This window comes from Actinia tenebrosa, unplaced genomic scaffold (genome assembly GCF_029948245.1).
Source record: "Actinia tenebrosa isolate PJP-AT-01 unplaced genomic scaffold, QUT_ActTen_1.0 PGA_scaffold4__44_contigs__length_22323623, whole genome shotgun sequence".
NCBI lineage: Eukaryota > Metazoa > Cnidaria > Anthozoa > Actiniaria > Actiniidae > Actinia > Actinia tenebrosa.
The window spans coordinates 3,726,167-3,745,440 of NW_028292581.1; the positions used below are offsets into that span (position 1 = coordinate 3,726,167).

The 19,274-nt window shown below is 38.3% G+C and overlaps 2 protein-coding genes across 2 annotated transcripts; both read left to right on the forward strand.

The window, feature by feature from the left end:
- The first annotated feature begins 6,996 nt into the window (after nucleotides 1–6,996).
- Nucleotides 6,997–12,947, forward strand: LOC116308846 (solute carrier family 49 member 4). Its single transcript, XM_031719353.2, has 11 exons — nucleotides 6,997–7,306; nucleotides 7,806–7,896; nucleotides 8,287–8,531; nucleotides 8,746–8,805; nucleotides 9,621–9,750; nucleotides 9,871–9,917; nucleotides 10,148–10,209; nucleotides 10,641–10,708; nucleotides 10,898–11,016; nucleotides 11,676–11,858; nucleotides 12,326–12,947. Exons 1-11 carry the CDS (start codon nucleotides 7,018–7,020, stop codon nucleotides 12,568–12,570), a joined length of 1,539 nt encoding a protein of 512 aa, XP_031575213.1. The 5' UTR covers nucleotides 6,997–7,017; the 3' UTR covers nucleotides 12,571–12,947.
- Nucleotides 12,948–13,955: 1,008 nt separating this feature from the next.
- Nucleotides 13,956–18,499, forward strand: LOC116308848 (testican-2). The gene is made up of 6 exons (XM_031719354.2): nucleotides 13,956–14,196; nucleotides 15,854–15,884; nucleotides 16,058–16,276; nucleotides 16,729–16,901; nucleotides 17,407–17,584; nucleotides 18,280–18,499. The coding sequence occupies exons 1-6, from the start codon at nucleotides 14,143–14,145 to the stop codon at nucleotides 18,312–18,314; spliced, it is 690 nt and encodes a 229-aa protein (XP_031575214.1). The 5' UTR covers nucleotides 13,956–14,142; the 3' UTR covers nucleotides 18,315–18,499.
- The last annotated feature ends 775 nt before the right edge of the window (nucleotides 18,500–19,274 follow it).

A 19,274-nucleotide genomic window follows, 5' to 3' on the forward strand; every position in this document is an offset into this window, starting at 1 on the left:
ATTGAATTCTTTCTCATGTAAGTCAAACTAGACGAGATTCAATAGCGCAGCACACTGATTCTAAAAATAGCTTAAAGATTCGGACAAACATTGGATTCTGTTTAACCGCTATGAGGTTATACGAACCGATTTTATTATTTTTACTTAAAGTTACAATAATAACCCATGTAAACTAAGATCAACTGCGATCGGCTGTGAAAATTATCTGTTGAAAGTAAACTTGTAAGTTTGTCCGAATTTCGCCTTTGTCTTCGTTTTTATGACGTCATGGTTGCGCTGCGCTATTGTTCCTGCTTCCTGTCATGGCTGCCATCAAATTTCCGCACAGTAAAAAAACACGTACTTTAACCATGTGGTAGATCTGCGCGAATTTAAAAAATTCTATTTCTAAAAATTGCGAACATGCGGATGCAAAAAACGGGTGTAGAAGTTTCTGCGCAATGCCAAAAACATGTATCCCTAGCACGTGCTTGGTTATGTGATCATGCAGGTAGGTCCGTGCGCAATACGGAAATGCTGTACATCAAATATATCAGCTCTATATCAGTCGCAAATTAGTTTACTCGAAACTTTAGTTTTATCTCGAAACTAAAGTCAACCAATATGGCGTCTTGAAAAACCTAGCTTTAGTTGACATGTGGAGGCCAATTTTTGTTATTCTTTTGAGCTTGCACACGCTGCAAATCTCATGATCATGAATTTAAACTGCGCGCCGTGTCTTAATTTTGGAACCCGACTCATGATTCCACCAACTCAGCTGGGAATCGCACCCAGTCCTCTTGGCTCGTAAGCCGAGCGTGCCCTGTTACACTACTGAGTTTTGGGGTGGGTTTTAGAGACAAGGCCAAAACACAATGCCAATCGAAACGAGAAATTTGTCTTTAAAGCTTTTGTAACATTTCAAAAACTCTGGCACACATCGAAAAAATCAAAATCAAGATATCAAAGCATACATGCATCTTTAAACCATTAGCGTCTTCAGAACTTGCCTCTTGCAGCTTCTTGGAGCGCATTAATTAAGCATCTGTGAGCACCACTTGGAATAGATCTCGAGTCTGGCAGAAAAATTTTCAATAGTAGGAATCCACTGACAGGATCCTGGAAGACCTTGGAAGACGTTGAAACCAAAGACTTGAATGCGTTTGTTGAAAAACCAAAAAACTTTGACGTGTTTGTTGAAAAACCAAAGAAAAGGTAACGCACGTTTGTTGAAAACTGACCAAAAATGACGAAGCGTTGAAATCAAGAAAAGCTTGAAGCGCTTGTTGAAAAACCAAAAAAACGTCGACACGTTTGTTGAAAAACCAAAGAAAGCTTGAAGCCGTTTGTTGACAATCCCAAAAACGTTTACACTGTTTTGTTGAAAAACCAAAATCTGGCCACATATAACTTATCGGACGCTGTAAAGTATAAAAATAAAAATATCGAAGGTGTGTGCATGAATCAATGTAAATTCTTTTTATTTTTATATTCTAACAGGGTCCTTAAACTTATATGTGGCTTCACTGGCATCGTTGAAAAGGTCTTGAATACGTCAAGGCATCTTCGAAATCGTCGAAAACCTCGTTGCAAACTAAAAATGCTCAAAGTTTCATACCATTAGAACAAGGCGCCGCAGTCAATTCGAAGTGATTTAAATTTTATTTGACTAAAGACATAAATGGTGTGCCAGAGAAAAGGACAAATCGAGAAAGTGAAAAGCCAAATATATTCCTTATAAAATCTTTTTCTCCCCATTAGTGTAATTTTTGGTGCGCTGCCAGCTACGAAAAACCAGAGACAAGAGAATGGCCGAAAAATCTCCCTGGAAACGTAGTCCTCCACCTTATGCAAGCGCATGACCTTGGAGGGTTAAAGGCGTACGTATATAACTGAAACTGCGTGTGCATTGGAATAATTAAATTAATTGCATCTGGGATTGCTCTGCAAGAGGAAAAGAAAATATATATTAGTACATTGTATGCTTGACATATCTTATCAAAAACAAATCAGCTTTAAACCTCTTTTTTTTTCATCTGAAACGAGAGAAAGAAAAAAATGTTAGTATTTGAAAATTTAAGTTTTTCTTTTCAAACAAAAGTTAAAAAACAAAAGAATAAATACGATTTTATACTTTTGAATCCCAACTCGGTCTGAAAACTGTTTTTCTTTCCTTCTTTCTAAACATACCACCGTTTAGAAAAGAGAAAAACTCTAAGATACAAAAGCATAAAGTAAGCTTTATACTTTTATTTAGTGGCTAGTAACAAGGCCCAACTCATCGTCCAAAACTTATGATCATATTGCATGTGTGTGCATAAAAAAAGGGTGGGTATTCCAGGATTCTCAATGAAGTAGTAAATACTTCAGAGAGAGCTGGAATATCCAAGACCCAAACCCTCGAATATATTATTACATCATTAAACTTAAAAATAGGGAATATTCCAGGATTCTCAATCAAGTAGTAAATACTTCAGAGAGAGCTGGAATATCCAAGACCCACACCCTCGAATATCTTATTATACACCATGCTATCGAATGAAAATAGAATTAAAGAGGGGATATTCCAGGATTCTCAATCAAGTAGTGAATATACTTCAGAGAGAGCTAGAATATCCAAGACCCACTCCCTCGAATATATTATTATACATCATGCTATCGAATGAAAATAGAATAAAAGAGGGGATATTCCAGGATTCTCAATCAAGTAGTAAATACTTCAGAGAGAGCTGGAATATCCAAGACCCACTCCCTCGAATATCTTATTATACACCATGCTATCGAATGAAAATAGAATAAAAGAGGGGATATTCCAGGATTCTCAATCAACTAGTGAATATACTTCAGAGAGAGCTGGAATATCCAAGACCCACTCCCTCGAATATATTATTATACATCATGCTATCGAATGAAATTAGAATAAAAGAGGGGATATTCCAGGATTCTCAATCAAGTAGTAAATACTTCAGAGAGAGCTGGAATATCCAAGACCCACACCCTCGAATATCTTATTATACACCATGCTATCGAATGAAAATAGAATTAAAGAGGGGATATTCCAGGATTCTCAATCAAGTAGTAAATACTTCAGAGAGAGCTGGAATATCCAAGACCCACTCCCTCGAATATCTTATTATACACCATGCTATCGAATGAAAATAGAATTAAAGAGGGGATATTCCAGGATTCTCAATCAAGTAGTAAATACTTCAGAGAGAGCTGGAATATCCAAGACCCACTCCCTCGAATATATTATTATACAACATGCTATCGAATGAAAATAGAATTAAAGAGGGGATATTCCAGGATTCTCAATCAACTAGTGAATATACTTCAGAGAGAGCTGGAATATCCAAGACCCACTCCCTCGAATATCTTATTATACATCATGCTATCGAATGAAATTAGAATAAAAGAGGGGATATTCCAGGATTCTCAATCAAGTAGTGAATATAATTCAGAGAGAGCTGGAATATCCAAGACCCACTCCCTCGAATATCTTATTATACATCATGCTATCGAATGAAAATAGAATAAAAGAGGGGATATTCCAGGATTCTCAATCAAGTAGTGAATATACTTCAGAGAGAGCTGGAATATCCAAGACCCACTCCCTCGAATATCTTATTATACATCATGCTATCGAATGAAAATAGAATTAAAGAGGGGATATTCCAGGATTCTCAATCAAGTAGTGAATACTTCAGAGAGAGCTGGAATATCCAAGACCCACTCCCTCGAATCTATCTATATCGTTATTTACCTACACGTTATAGAATGAAAAGCTGAAAGAAAATCTACAAAACAAATCTCAGTAAACTTGTCGTCGAAAATAATTGAATTCGAAAAAAGAAGAAGTATCGAAAAAGTCGATCCAGTTATCCAGTCATGAAAGAGTACGATGATGTATCACTTGCTATCAAAGTGAAAACTTGGTCGAAAGTCTAAAAAAACTATGTACATTCTTAATATTAAACAAATAAATCCATATGTAACCTATGGAAGAAACACGAAACACTATACAAATAAAACAACAACACCAAAAAAACCAAAAAAAATCTATTCTAAAGAAGCTACCACTGGCATGCCCGGTACATGATAAAACAGAAAACTATCGCAGACTCGTCTTCACTTGCAGAGGCAGCCGAGTTTGGCTGTTGTTGGTAGACTTGAGCCACGACTGAAAAGCAATGACTACACTGGAGCAGCAAGTCAGGAGTCCAACACAACCATCAACCGAAGGGAGGGGCGAGTGCATTTCTCCGAGTCATCCTGACTGTACCTAGTCTTACGAGAGCACGCAACTGGCCAGTCTAACCTTAAAAACCCTAGGCGCTGTGTGAGGGGAGTGAGTGACGTGTACTGGCCAGCGTTACTCAAGTAAGCCTGAACTCCAGTAAACTAAAGTTCACATCTTATATGTATGTAGATCCTGTGTCTTCATCGACGTACAGCGTTGCCAACTTGGTGACTAAAGTTCATTTGAAAAACTAACCTAGTATTGGCCAATTGACCCTGGTCAAGACGACCAGTCAAAAACACTAATAATCCGCCATGCCCCACCTAGTTTTAAGATAGTGGTAGCTTCTTGTCAAACAAATATCCCTGGGACCAGCGTTACATCTGGATCCCTCTTACTGCTAGCCTAAAAACCTTCTAGATCGTGCAAAAAAAGCATTGCAGAATATTTTTGACCTGCAACATATATATAAATACGAGCCAAACTTCACGTGATTTTCAAAGGAATATTTTTCAATGTTTGCAAGTCAAAGATCTAACCTAATGAGAATAAGTTCCTTTTTGATTAAGGAACAAGAGCAACTGCCTCTCCCCATCTATCTGCAAATGCTACAATAAAAGAAGATCAAGAACAAGGTCGAGCCCGAGCCAAAACAAAGACATGAAAAACAGTCGACAGTCATTTTCATTGAACTCGTTCACTGATCTTCCACCATTAACTCAGTCTTACGATACGCAGTAGTCTTCTTGCTTCTAGGTACTTTATGTAACCACTTCCAATAATGATTAATGATCTAGAAAAAAAACAACAACAATAAAACATGTCAGTATTTGATAGTAAAAATTGTTTTCTTGGCATAACTATAACTGAGAAAGGATAATGAGATACGAGAGCGTTGGAAAGTTGACTTTTATCGACGACTTGCGTCAAGATGCCAAAAGCGCGCCAAAATAAAACCTCAGAAATTTGTTTAAAATTTGGAAAAAAGTTCAGAAAATTCAAACAAAGATTGAAAATTGTAAGCTCAGTTACTCAAAATGAATGATTTTTCATTTAAAGAACGATAAAAAGGCAACTATTCAAACGAAAATCCAAAATGTCGAACTCGTCGAGTAAAATCTTTAAAAAGCGCGCGAAACCAATGAAACACTTTTTCGAACAAAAAAGTATCAAAAATAAGAAAAAACAAACTTCAAAAGTTACAACATATAGTTAGAGTACAATAGAACATAGACAATTGAAGAAAATTGTACAAAGCAATCAGAATTTGTGTTTTTTGACCGGCGTTGACTCGTGGTAGCTTTGCCAAAATAAAAAATTTCTCGCAAAAAGAAAAATTCTTCTCAAAAACATTAAAAACTAACAGGAATCGTCTTAACTTTATCATTTTTTTTTGTTAGAAGTAAAGAAAGTTTCCGAATGATTGGTATTTTTGCACTTCACAGTGACTAACAGTCAGTCAAATCACGAGAAAGAGAACAAGTAAGGTTTGCATCAGAAAAAGCTCGAAAAATAGTTTTTATCTTGAAAACATAAAGTTCTTGTCTAAAACTACACATTTGAAAGGCCAAAAAGTGGAAAAAATTAAGAAACATTGGTAATTTTGAGATAATTTTTACCGGAAAAGAATGGTACGTACCTTAATTTCTTCAGATCAACTTGATTATGAAGTCAAACTCTCAACCAGAAAAATAGTATATACTGCATTCCCACTGTCAATCAAACATTATCAGCCAATAAGATTAGACTTCTTTCAAAAGAATATGCAATGTGATTGGCTATTATCACGGCACGTGATGATGTGACACATTTTAACCAATAGGATTAGTCTAAATTTCGCGCTTTTTCACATGTCATTCAGAAAGTGTAGTCCAATGGAATTTTATCATCGAAACGCCCACTGCTGATATTATTTGCACGTGGAATGAACTTTCATTGAAGAGCTTTCATCCAATAGGAAGCAATCTTTGTTTTACGCGCCTTTTTTTTTTGCAATCAACAAATTTCGTCCAATTAGGTAACAAAGAGTTTGATTATATCAGTTGCAAGGGACAAATGCTTTCCCTTTTCTCTATTTCTAAATAAACATACTTTTATGATTTTCTAAATGAAATCAAGTTAAAATTCAATGCAAAATTTTGTTCTTTCCTAAAAATTCTGCTTCGTAAAACATTGTTGCTTTTATTTTATATAACAGTATCTACTTTTTGTTCGAGTCCCTTACAAAAATACGAAATCATAGAAATATAGAAAATGTACCATAACAAATACGAGCAAACAGATTAAACTGATACACATGCAGACGTGAGACTGTACACATCATCTTTGACACGCGCACAACTGAGCACAACAACGCACAAAAGCAAGTAGGGAAGGTTAACAGTACCAGGGGCGGCTCTAGGACTTTAGCTAGGGGGATCGAACAGTGGATATAAAAAGACTGTAGCTTTGTAATGGTAGCTTTTCCGACCCAGCTTAACTCAGCACACCTTATTCCACTGCACCCCACCACACCTCATCCGGCCCACCCATTTCCCTCACCCCCACCCCCAACCTCACTATACCCCACCCAGCCACACCGCACCAGACATGCATTATTTTTTCATGCGAAATCTTTCATTTCGCCGTCTGTTAATTAGAGCAAATAAAAATCAAACGTAAAATCTAGACGAAAAATATTGATCCTCTCAAAGTTAGTAGAGGGTCCCCCATTTATTGACTATGACCTAAGCTTGACCTGATGGGTTCCCTGTGTTGCGTAAGCAGTGCACGCGAGACGTGAAAGGCACGTAAGCAGCATGGCAGATCGATACTTGAGTTTCTCTCGTAGCATTCACGAAACTGCCTCAGTCCACGAAACTATAGATAACACATGTAGAGTTTATCATCGCCGTTGGTACATTCTAGTTGTGTTTTCCCTTATTGCGGGTTTACAAGGATGTGTTTGGAATACTTGGGGACCCATTACGGGATCGGCAGAGGCCGTTTATGGATGGACCGATGGTACGATCGCTCTACTGGAAAACTGGGGTCCTATTACTTACATACTATCCTTTGTCTTATTTTCATGGCTCATGGATGTAAAGGGTAAGGTTATAGAACGTGCTTATTGTAGATATTTTAGTGTGGTCTTTCATTTATACATTAAGGTTGAACGTAAATATCATAGTTCGTCGTATAATATTTGCGTAACTACTCCTTTGTTTACTTCAAAAGCCGTCGACGGAGAAATCGCACAAAGTACACATTGTTGAACTTATAAGGAGAAAGAGATACAAGCATATACGCAAAAGCTAGAGATAGCAAATCATTAATAAGTTGTTTCGAGTAAAAATATGTCAAAAGACGGCGCAAGTACCGTAGTGCAAAACATTGTCGTTGACACGGAGTTTGTATATTTTGAAGTTACATGTATTTGTAATAATTGAGCCCATATTCCTTTATCATATAGTCCTATAATCCTTATTAATTCCTTTATTTAAAGCTAATTATCTAGGCATGTCATTTAGTTATTTTTGATTTTATTTTTGATTTAATATTCCTTTTATCTAAATTTGGATTAATGTGTTTAAATAATCTAAATTAGGTCTGAGGTCCTCAGTTCTTCTGACCATATTCCTCATAGCACTTGGGAATGGGCTCAGATGCATCGCTACGGAGCCAAAGACTGCAACATGGTGAGTCAAATCGTACAGGTGAATTCGTAGGGGGGAGGGGTAGGTGCAGAAAATATGGAGAGTCTGATATGGACTCAAACTAGGTTTGTACTGCCAAAATTCATTCATTTATTTATTAATTTCCATAATCAAGGATGGTGTAGTGGCAGTACACTCTCACTAAGTGAGAGTGCACCTCTGCTCTCACCTCTGGGGTGGGGTTTCTAATAATAATCTTTATTGAGAATGATCAATGTCACTAAAAGTGATTTACAAAAATACTAATTTTTGGTTCAATTGGACTTAATACTATACATAAGTTCGGTCTCTCTTTCTATGTTGGCACTGAGGTTGTTTCGGGGTATTAATAAAATTTTAAAGTTTTTAATTGTTTGCTGCTATATCTTACAGGTTTATTCATCTTGGTCAAATCTTCAATGACTTGGGTGCACCAGTAGCAATGGGTGCTCCTCCCCTTGTTTCATCGACATGGTTTCCACCCAATCAAAGGGCAACAGCTACAGCTATATCTACACTAACTAGCTATATTGGTATTTCTGTGTCATTTGTTGTTGCACCATTTATACTTAATCCAAAGGATCTGACTTCATCTGTTAATGGTAGCAAAAATATTAGTGGCAATAATTCCCATCATGGTAAGTGCAGCTGAGCCAGTTGGTTGTTCTGTTGATTGACTTCCATCCATCCATCCATCCATCCATCCATCCATCCATCCATCCATCCATCCATCCATCCATCCATCCATTCATTCACTCAGTTGTTCAGTCACTCACTCAGTCAGTTTTTGAGTCACCAGTCAATCGGTCAGATAATTATTAATAATACCAAGTTTGGTTCATTTATCTTCAGGGAGGTATAACGATGAAGTGACAAAAGCCAGGAATGACATTATGTTATACCTATATGTTGGTATGTATATCATGCTATTGATCGTAAGGGCTCCAATCTAGCCTCTTCTGCAGACCTTTGAAATGTGATAATTTCACTTTCCTCTCATGACAATATCTGCTCAATTGAGCCAGGTTTTGTTTTTATCAATCAGAAAGTAGGGAGGTTGGCTGATTTAGTCTAAACCTACTGATAGTGAGTCAGTGGTCTATAACAAATTCTGCGCTCCGTTTTGCTGAGGTAATAGTGGTCCGTTAGTAAACAGGCCACTAGTAGTGAAAAGTGCTTCTTTGGAAAACCAAAAATAACTCAACCAAATTTCAAAATTGTTTGTATTCATTTATTTGACTGATTAGTAGGTTGAAACCAAAACAGTATTAGACCTCTCACCAAGTGGTCTTCAACCTCATGGCCTTTGGACTCATAGGATATTGACTCATACATGGTGCTTGCAACATTGCATGTGACAAATTTGAATAAGGGTGACATACGTTGCAACAAAATCATGCAACATCACTTGTGGCACCTTCCTTCGATCCATGCCTGCTATGCTAAGAAATTTGGTCATAAATTTGGTGCAAGCTGATTGGCTGGAAATTTCCAAAATTTTGCTGGCAATGTTGCAGCCATGTTCATTTGATGAAAATTGTTGCACGCAATGTTGCAAAGAGCATGCTCAATTCAACTTCAGATTTGTTGCATGCAATGTTGTGTGCAACAAGTTTCAGGTGTAGACACATGCTGCAACAGTCCTGTTACATTCAATGTTACACAATGTGTCTACAGCTTTACCTTTCCATACCTTTTTTGATGGTTTTGTGTAACATATTTTACAGAGCTTGGCATCAGTGTTTTCTTACTTCTGTGTGTTTTGGTCTATTTTCCTGCTAAACCACCTCATCCCCCAAGTTTCTCTGCTGCAAGAGCCAAAGTTGACTACATTGAGGGTGGGAAAAAACTGTTAAAGTAAGTTTATTAATCACTTAAATTTTCATCAATGTTTTCATTGATTCCTAAAACTAAAGTATAACTGGTAGTTGTTTAATGAATTCATATTCCAATCTGATTCAATGTACTGTTGTTTAGGAACAAACAATTTTGGATCTTGAACATCTTGTATGGAACAACAACAGGTAAGGCCTCAGCATAGTGCATACTTTGATTCTTAACTGCCTTCCATAAAACAGATACCATTTAGAAAATATTATTCAATGTCATTTAAGGTAGATCCAGTGGGTGGTTAAGGGGTTGCACCCGTCTCCTCCCAGTGAGAATTTTGTATATTTTCAAAATTTAAAACGATACAAATTGCCAAACTCATGGGATTTGCTGAGCTACTGATTAATAAACATTCTTATTTAAGGTGTGTTCAGTGGCTGGGGAGGAGTACTTGCTGTTAATCTATTGGCATTCAAAGTTAATCAGGTAAATTTCCTTTAACTAATTCTCTACATTTATTCTATTTTGCATATGAACCCTATACACATATATAAATATTGATCAAATGATACAAAATGATCAAAATCTACTTATGATAGTCCCTTTCACAGTTCCCTGTGCCATCTAGCCGTGCTTTTGCATCGAAGTGAGATGAACGGTGAGCTTGCAGTGATAGATGCCTTTTTTAACACTTTAAACTATTATTAATGTCTCTATTGATCATTGCAAACTCACCATTCATCTTGCTTCAATGCAATGGCTTAACTACCTTTCAAGATCGCACTGGGATCTGTGAAGGGGATAATTTGTTACAATTATGAAAATTGCAGAGGAATTTATTTATTATTACAATCCAGTATTGTTATTTAAAAGGGAAGACAGCCCATTAGTGTTACTATTCAATGCCTTCTTTGTAGGATACAGCAGGATGGATTGGATTTTATTCTAATATTGCAGGATGTGTTCTTGGGATGATAATGGCAAGGTTTGTCTATTGATTTTACTTGAAAATATCCTTTCAAAAATTGTTACACCCCTTGCTGTAGAGGTTGAACAAATGTTTATTATCCCAGATTTTGCTATGAAGTTTTTTTAAATTACAGTAGATGTTAACAAACTGAAGACATTTTAAATCTCACTGTGAGAAATTTAGCATTTGTTATTTATTTTCTAGGTTCGCGGATTTTTTTACAGGAAGAATGAAATGTTTCTTGATATTCTTATTCCTTGGCTCTACTGGTTCTTTCCTTTGGTTTTCAATGCTGTGTCAAAACATCATACCATTCAACAGAGGTAATAATAATAATAATGAGAATGAGAATGAGAATGAGAATAATGGGAGGTTCTTGTATAGCGCATTTATACAACGTCTCAATGCGCTTTACATTAATGACCAGTGGAGGACTTTACGGGCTGCTTAAAAGGCGCTAGTAGCAGCCGCAACTCATTAATACTCAGTACAGTGCTAGAATATGAAAAAGCAACGTAACTGTGTCTTTGTCTAGCTTTCCTATAAAGCAACCCGCAAAAATTTAAAAAATGCTTATCATCCAAACAGAGTTGACAGCTTGGCTGCGTCACTCTCCCCATTGATGGCCAATCTAAAAGCACGAAATGCGCATCATCCAATCGCAGTGCACATATACTGTACAACACGGCTGCGTCACTCCTCCCTTTGGCGGCCAATCTAAAAGTACGAAAATGCGCATTATCCAATCACAGTGCTTATATACTGTACAGCACGGCTGCGTCACATTTCCCTTTGGCGGCCAATCTAAAAGTACGAAAATGCGCATTATCCAACCACAGTGGTTATATACTGTACAACACGGCTGCGTCACATTTCCCTTTGGCGGCCAATCCTCAGCTTGGCGATTTTTAACGTGTTACGCCGGGGAACTGTAGTTAATTGCGCAATAACTACAAATGAACTTTGTTCTCTCCTATATTAGTCTGGTTGTACGTATCTGCAGTACTGGGTGGCTGTTTCATTAATGGATCCATCCCATTATTCTACGAGCTGACTGTTGAAACAACCTATCCTATCGCCGAAGGAATCCCTATGTCTGTCATCACTACATCCAATCATCTCTCCTGTCTTCTTTTCTTGGCAGCTCTCATGATTCCCAATATTGGTGAGTTTGGGTTTTTATCTTTTATTTAAATCCCAAGAGCTTGTATGAAAACTTAAAAGAATCCAGAAAAGGGAGTCGTTGATTTTTGGCAAAACAAAAAACATCTGATTTTCTCCCGGGGGGGGGGGGGGGGGAGTTTGCTCTTGCCCGTTTAGGGTAGGGATGTGCCGCTGAGTCCCCTGAACCCTGACCCTGTTCCAGAGTAAAATTGATAGAATTCATACCCTGTTCCAGTGTAGAATTTCCTGTTGGGCGGCACGTACCCGTATAGCGAATATAGGGGATTTTCTACACTGGCTGAACATGCTCACCTTGTTTTTTTCATTTCAAATGAAGAGTGCATTGAATCTATATACGCTATCGATACACCTACAGAGTCCGCCCTCCCCGCAACCCTCCGCGTTAAAGATACGTAAAATATGTCATGACTTAGTTTTGCCCTTATTAATTTGTGTTTGACTATCCAGGGACCATGTGGATGAACTGGTGTATGGTGGCTGTCTGTGGTGTCTGCATTCCATTGCTACTCGTCTTCAAGGAGAAATACCACAGGTATGAACTTGACACTGGGACTATACAACAAGAGAGGCAACTTGCTCGAACGAGGCACAGGCACCACGAGAAGGATGACGAGACCAGGGCGCTGCTATCCTCGGGGGAACATGAAGACAAATCTCTGCGGTACACCAGTAGCGGTAACTCTGTAGTTTGATCTAGGCTGCAGTGGGAACGAAATATTCGGGGAAGCAAGAGCTCAGAGCTCAATATGAAAAATGTAGAAGGATTCGCTGGCTCACTCTTGTGGAGCCGGAATTCAGTCCGATTCCATAGAACGTTGGATATCTTTTTGCCTCGCTTTATGGGGGATAGGTCCTTCGAATCAGGACGAGCTCACAAAAACTGAAGTATATAATTATATAAACATACTATGATTTTATAAATTTATAGGTATAATCATATATAGTATATAAACAAAGCATTTTTAGCATTCATTCAGATTCCCCGTTTTGCCGCTGCTTCGAAGATATGAGTTACTCTTTATCTTCACTGGTCCCACGGGTTCGAATAAATAAAAAACTTATAACCTGATCTAAGGCCGTGCGGTATCTTATGCACTTATGAGTATTTTTGTGGTCTCGCTGTACTCCCCCTTGACCTGCGATTGATCCCTTTATTTTGTTTATTTTTCCATTCTCCCCTCCCTTGCTCTTTTTTGGTTCTTTGTAGGGCTCCACAAGGTCTGCTCCCATAGCTTATGCATGACTACAGTGGGACCATTGAATAGTTTACTGTCATTAGCCATTCCGAGGTCGACGAAAAAACTGGGCGGAATCCTGGAATTTTCCAGGTCAATTAAAAGGGGATCGAAAAGACTGATTGATGTTATGAACTCCTGCGCAGATAATGACGGCAGATATGACGATCGTATCTCTGCATTCGACTTTACCTTTTGCAAATATATTCACACCAAAGACAATTTAATCGTTCATAGTATTTTAAAGAGTATTTTGCTTGTCAACTGATGTTTCGCGTTTGCCGAAATCGGCGAGATGGTTACGGAACTAAAAAAGGAGGGTCATGCATGACTTAATCCGCCAAGAAGAAAGAAAAAAATATGACCCTAATCAGATGCCTTAGATTGACTGGCATTCAGGCGCACCAGTACCTTCTTCTCTTGTAGTGTTTTGAATACAAGAAAAAGAGTAGCCAGCTAGATATTGAGTCTGGTGCTGAGGTCAGGCTTGATGAGTGTATGGTTGGTAGACATCCAAATATTTGTCTGTTTGATGGCACACACCGGAAAGACCTTGAAACTATGGAAAAAAGGTGTTATTGTTTTTTGCTTTTATTTAAGAATATCTTAAAACATAAATCACGAAGTTGGGTATCACATAGAACTAAGAAAGTAATAAGAAAAAAAGAGAACGTTAATGTTAAATAGAATCTTATATGATAATATTAATCATTAACGAGTGAATAGGGCAAATCTTCAAATCCCCATAGTGGAAGCAGATGAATTAGTTGTCTGACCCACCCACTCCCACCTTTATCCGGTTTGTGAAAGACGAGCCCTGAATGTGGTTAGATGTATGGGATTACTCGACATGTCATTCACACAAACACATTCCTAACTGGATAGAGTGTTTGCTCATTCCTGTGGATATTTTCGAGCCTTTAGTGCCGATACAAAGGATTTTCTTGATTACGTTTTGTTTTCTCTGAGAGCTAAGATATTGGCACAAAAAAGTCCGTTGTTTAATCTTTATTTCCTACCAAAGAAGAAATGGCGAAGTTCCTAGTGGTGCTGTGTTTGGTTCTCGCATTCGCTTGCTGTTCGGTAAGTAATCTCAGCTAATTCCATCCCCAATAAACCATCGAACTATCCTTCAAGACTCTTCATTTTCACATACTCCAATCTATCCGTCACGAAGCACCGTTTCGTTCTTCAAATCACCTATCTACACATGGACCGTTCGTACAAGGAAAAATCAATTGGCATATTTTAAATTCATTAAAGTTTGAGAGAGAAGACGTATGTTTGGATAAGCACTCAATTAAATCTCTAAAAATATCATTTGCATCGTGTCGCTTTTGAAGCGAATTGGGTTGTTGAAGTTTTTGCGTTGAAAAGTAAGACTCTTCCACGCGCGCGAGCTCAGTGATAAATATTCCACAGACTTTCGCTCAAATAAACGACTAAGCTATTCGACATCATCAGATAGTATTTCTTACAATCGTTTATTTGTTTCTTGTTGTGTTTATCGCCTAATTTCCTCGTTAAATACAACTGCTCTCACATTTCTTGTCTATTTTTCACGGTCGCCATCTTTCTTCGTAATCTCCTTAGGCAATTGGATTTTTATCTAAATTGCAATTTCTGTTGTAATTTTTCCAATAAAAGCTGAGAGTCAATTTCCCTGATTGTCTGTTATCGATAATCTCGATGTGGGCATGCGACAAATACTTTAGTATACAAAGGAATGATCGTGAATCTCGAACGGCCATCCACTCTAAAGAAACAACAAATTAACGCATACTATTTACCCACAAAACAAGCAAATTTATCATCAAGATGTTACGCATTTATTTAGTGAAAGAATCGTGCCAGTACTGAACTACATGAAAACAAATGTTCTCCAATATTCTGAAATATTCAAGGCGTGCTCTTAAGAGATCTGGAGAATTTGTAGTAGTTTTATCAGTCGACGGAGGAATGGTGTTTTAAGAGTCCCGCCTATATATAAGGCGATCTCTAGTTCCTGGCAAGTGGCCGAACTAATCTAATCATCATAACAATTTGCGCTGGACAAATGCTTATCAGAAATTGCGGGAAAAGTTTAGGGGACCAAAATCTTTTGAAAATGTTGGAGGCCGTGTATTTGAAAAGATGAGGTTGGATAAGGAATGCGGGTCAAGAAGGGTGATGTGGTTATTTGATATACCGTGGTATTATTAACCATTTTTGAGTCACACAAGTCCTTGCGTAGCGGCCCAAAAGGGATGAAGGATGGAGATGGAGATGGGGGGCACTACATAGGCTAGTATCAGTGCTGCATGCAAGGGAGACACATTCTTGCCATCACGTGGTTTTGGGCATATTGTTCTTGTTTTTCTGAATTCACGCAAATATCCAGTAGATGTCTGGAAGCAGCTTTGATCAAGAATTATGAGTTCCTGACCTCTTTTCAGGACAAATCTCGGTTGATTAAGTACATATGATATTCAATAACAGTTTAGGACTTGCGAAGATTCAGTAGCATCAGAGTGTTTATGACAGCCATGTTGAGAAGTACTGTATAACGATAGAAGTTTACACTATTGAGAAATTGCATTGTTCCTGCTTGGCCTTCATTGCTGCTAATTTCTTAATTTTCCTCTTTCCTCTTTTCTTGTTTTGTTCTTGTTCATATTTTCGCTGCATTTTGAGCTGGTGTTGCTCCACGTAGTTGGCAACCGAACCGAATAACTGATGATGCTCTGCTTTCTTTTGACAGGTTGCCGTCGAAGAAGCAAATAACAGCTCAGGTGAGGAAGACGAGAAAAATAGCTTTCAAAGAGGGATGTCGTCATTGCTCTTTGAACATTTTATCATAAACACTAGAATCATGTGTCTACCGGTCGCAATATTAAAATTTGTCGACTCCATCCATCCATCCATCATTCGCTGTAAATAATTCATGTACCGTTGTGTCCCTAAGATCCTTGTAATGGTGTTTACTGCAAGAAGGGACGCATGTGTGTGGCAAGTGAAGACAGTTCCACCAGATGTGTCTGTCCCGAGTCCTGTCCTCAAGTCATGGAGCCAGTCTGCACTTTCTACAACAAACAACACAACAACACTTGCGAGATGCATAGGTTTGCATGTCGGTATGGATTCCACACGGCTGTCAAACACAAGGGCCCCTGCACTCCAGAAGGTATGTCTGGTCTCAGGTCTGGTCTTGAGAACAACCATTGGGCATTTTGACATTTCTTCGTCCATCTTCTCTGGGCAAGGTTGATTCTCTGTACATCAGGGCCGCGATTTTTCTCAGTGCGTTCATGATAAAAATCGGCAAATTCCAGACAGATTTTTGCATCATTTCATCATTATTCATAATGATTTCACACACCTTTTGCTCAAGAAGCATTTTAGAGTGTGCATAAAACTGGGACATATCGATTGACACATAATTGTAAGGGACGGTCATAGGTTTTTTTGGTCTCATGTTCTGCCACTGAACTGAAGATTGAAAGAATACCTGGCAAGGCTATGATATACAATGATTTTCAAGAGAGGGAGGACCATGTGCTCGTAGATTCATCCACCCATTTTTCCAAAAGAGAATGCTTCCTTACTTTATTTATTTATCTGATGAATGACTTTTAGAAACGAATGCCGTAGGTGGTGGTTGTCCTCTTGATCGTCTGCTCGACTTTCATGATCGCTACCTCGATTGGCTAAGAATCGCCTACGAGGAGGCAAAAAATCTCAAGATGGAATTGTACCAGGAAGCAAGGCTCGAGTCTTTGATAGATCAAGAAAGAAAGAAGCTCATTGAGGTAAAAACGAATCATGTGCTTGAATCTATATCGATCTTGAGTATAGCTCTCTTAGCTAGGTTCTACTTGTACATTTCTCGACTGTTAGCACGTCGAAGGTCTGCATGGTCTTACGATTAAATATATATCAAAGCGTCCTTGGTTTTTAATAGTAGCATTTAATAGCCAGGGGCCGGTTGTACGAAGGGTGAATAGCGCTATCCGAAGGATAAATCCTTATTCAGTGGATAAGACGATGGCTGTTATCCAATAAATAGGATAGCGCTATACACCCTTCCACCCTTTGTACAACCGGGCCAGTACAAAAAAGAATTCTCGGGGTGGAGGGGGGGAAATCCCTGCAGTGCTAAATGGCGCGGCGCATCAGCAGTGCACACTTTCCAATGCAAACAAGTTTGTATACCTCTCTTACATGCACTGCCAAAGTAATGCAAAAAAACTGTAATATTAAAATATTAATTGTAATATCAAAATATAACTTGAAACATGATTATTGTTGTTTTAGTGGGAGTTTACCTCTCGTGACACCAACAAGAATGGAATCCTTGACGTCAGTGAAATGAAGGTGATGGTTGATGAGAGGGAACCTTGTATGGTCGCTTTGATATCTTCATGCGATTTCGATAGTGAGCCTGGCATATCGCAAAACGAGTGGAGCACCTGTTTCCCTCTCAGGTTGGAAGGTCAGTACAGAATTTAACCTTGGTCCGGCGTATCCTCAGTCTCGCTCCCTCTATTGTTTAGAACATTCTCTCTATTAATAGACCTTTTTACCGATAACGCGGCCATCTTGAATTCTCAGATTTTTTAAATTAAGAAATGTATTGGGAACTTTATAGACTGCACAGCTGTCAGGATGTCTCCTTGTAAATAACTTTACGCTTTTCGATGAGAAGCACGTCTAAAAAGCATTTGAATTTGAATTCATATTCTCTTGTAGTTGGAACAATATGCGAAACACGAAGACTCTGTGCTTTATAATTTGCTATGTGTTTGACGCTCGGCATCCCATAATTCAAGAGCCACCGCATCAGGAAAAAGATCTTTTCGCATAAAAAATGCATCGGAAGGATCGAGTTACACACCCTCCCCCCCCCCCTCCCCCCTAAGGCCACCGCACGCTAACCGCACCCATGAGCAACATCACTCAAAAAATACATATACCGCGCTTTGAAATTTGCTGCTGTTTCAAAGGCTAATGAACAAGAATCCGTGGTCCAAAAAATTGCGCAAACGGAATTTGCTGATCAGTTAATTACTAGCTGAATTCAAGGGACTTGAAAACTTGAGTTTTTAACACTACAGTTTAATAAAATACATTAATAATAATAATAATAATGATGATGATTATGATGATGATAAATTTGCTTTCTTTCAGGCTTGGAGAATCAGATCTCTCAAGAGATCCTGTGAACCAAAGATCGCATTCCCTTGAAGAATCTCTTATAATATTATTAACAGACTGAGATTAGTTTCATAAGTGCAAGAGTTAAACGTAATATCAAGTAATCGCACAAGTATTCTTTTGTAAAAATATATATGCATGTTGTGTTGGTAGTTATGGTGGTTGTGCAATAATAAAATTTGAGGTTGTAGGAGATATGGTTTAATGGTTGTTCAACTTTCATTACTGCATCTCCTTATTCAGAACAGACAGACAGACAGACAGACAGACAGACAGAAAAACAGACAGACAGATAGACAGACCCACACATAAGCAGTAAAGCTTATGAATAATGGTAATGCTACCAATCCCCTGTTTTCTTATGAGTTTTGAACATCGCTCCCTCGCTTACCAATGATACTAAAATATAAAGAAAGAAAGAAAGAGAGAGAAAAAAAGAAAAATCTTATGTGGATGAGATGGGATTCGAACCCACCAAAAGAAATAAAAATAATAATTAAAAAAAGATTCCACTATGCCATACCCCCGAGACATCCGCAGAGCTGGGGCGGCGTATGGACTTCGGACCTGACGGCGATTAAATCCTTCTGCCCTTGGGTGTACGAATTACGCAAGAAAATGTTCTAGCCGAAGCATCAGGGGAGAGACCAGCCGGCCCCCAGACCATATCGGCTGATCCCTTGCATCTCTGCCACGCACGGAATCGGTTGAAAATATAATGCTAAAAAGTCTAGTCTATTCGGTGCATTGTTTTCACGGCTATTGTTATGCTGATTCACCTGGAACCCTGGAACCGTGGTCCAGTGGATAAATCGTTGTCGTTCCGAGATACTGAGTCAAGCTCGTCTGAGGAGGGTTAGCACTTGGATGGGTGACCAAAACATTATACCAGCTCACGGCTTTTGCTCCGTTTCCCTTTTTCTATTTTGATTTTAATTTTTTCAATAATAGAATATACAATAGTAAAG

Excerpts from the sequence above, each read along its gene's own strand:
- LOC116308846 (XM_031719353.2), top strand. The coding sequence starts at position 7,018 with ATGGCAGATCGATACTTGAGTTTCTCTCGTAGCATTCACGAAACTGCC. Across the intron at positions 7,897-8,286 it reads GAGCCAAAGACTGCAACATG|GTTTATTCATCTTGGTCAAA; the intron begins GTGAGTCAAATC and ends TATATCTTACAG. Across the intron at positions 9,751-9,870 it reads GGTGGGAAAAAACTGTTAAA|GAACAAACAATTTTGGATCT; the intron begins GTAAGTTTATTA and ends ACTGTTGTTTAG.
- LOC116308848 (XM_031719354.2), top strand. The coding sequence starts at position 14,143 with ATGGCGAAGTTCCTAGTGGTGCTGTGTTTGGTTCTCGCATTCGCTTGC. Across the intron at positions 16,902-17,406 it reads AAAGAAAGAAGCTCATTGAG|TGGGAGTTTACCTCTCGTGA; the intron begins GTAAAAACGAAT and ends TTGTTGTTTTAG. Across the intron at positions 17,585-18,279 it reads TTTCCCTCTCAGGTTGGAAG|GCTTGGAGAATCAGATCTCT; the intron begins GTCAGTACAGAA and ends GCTTTCTTTCAG.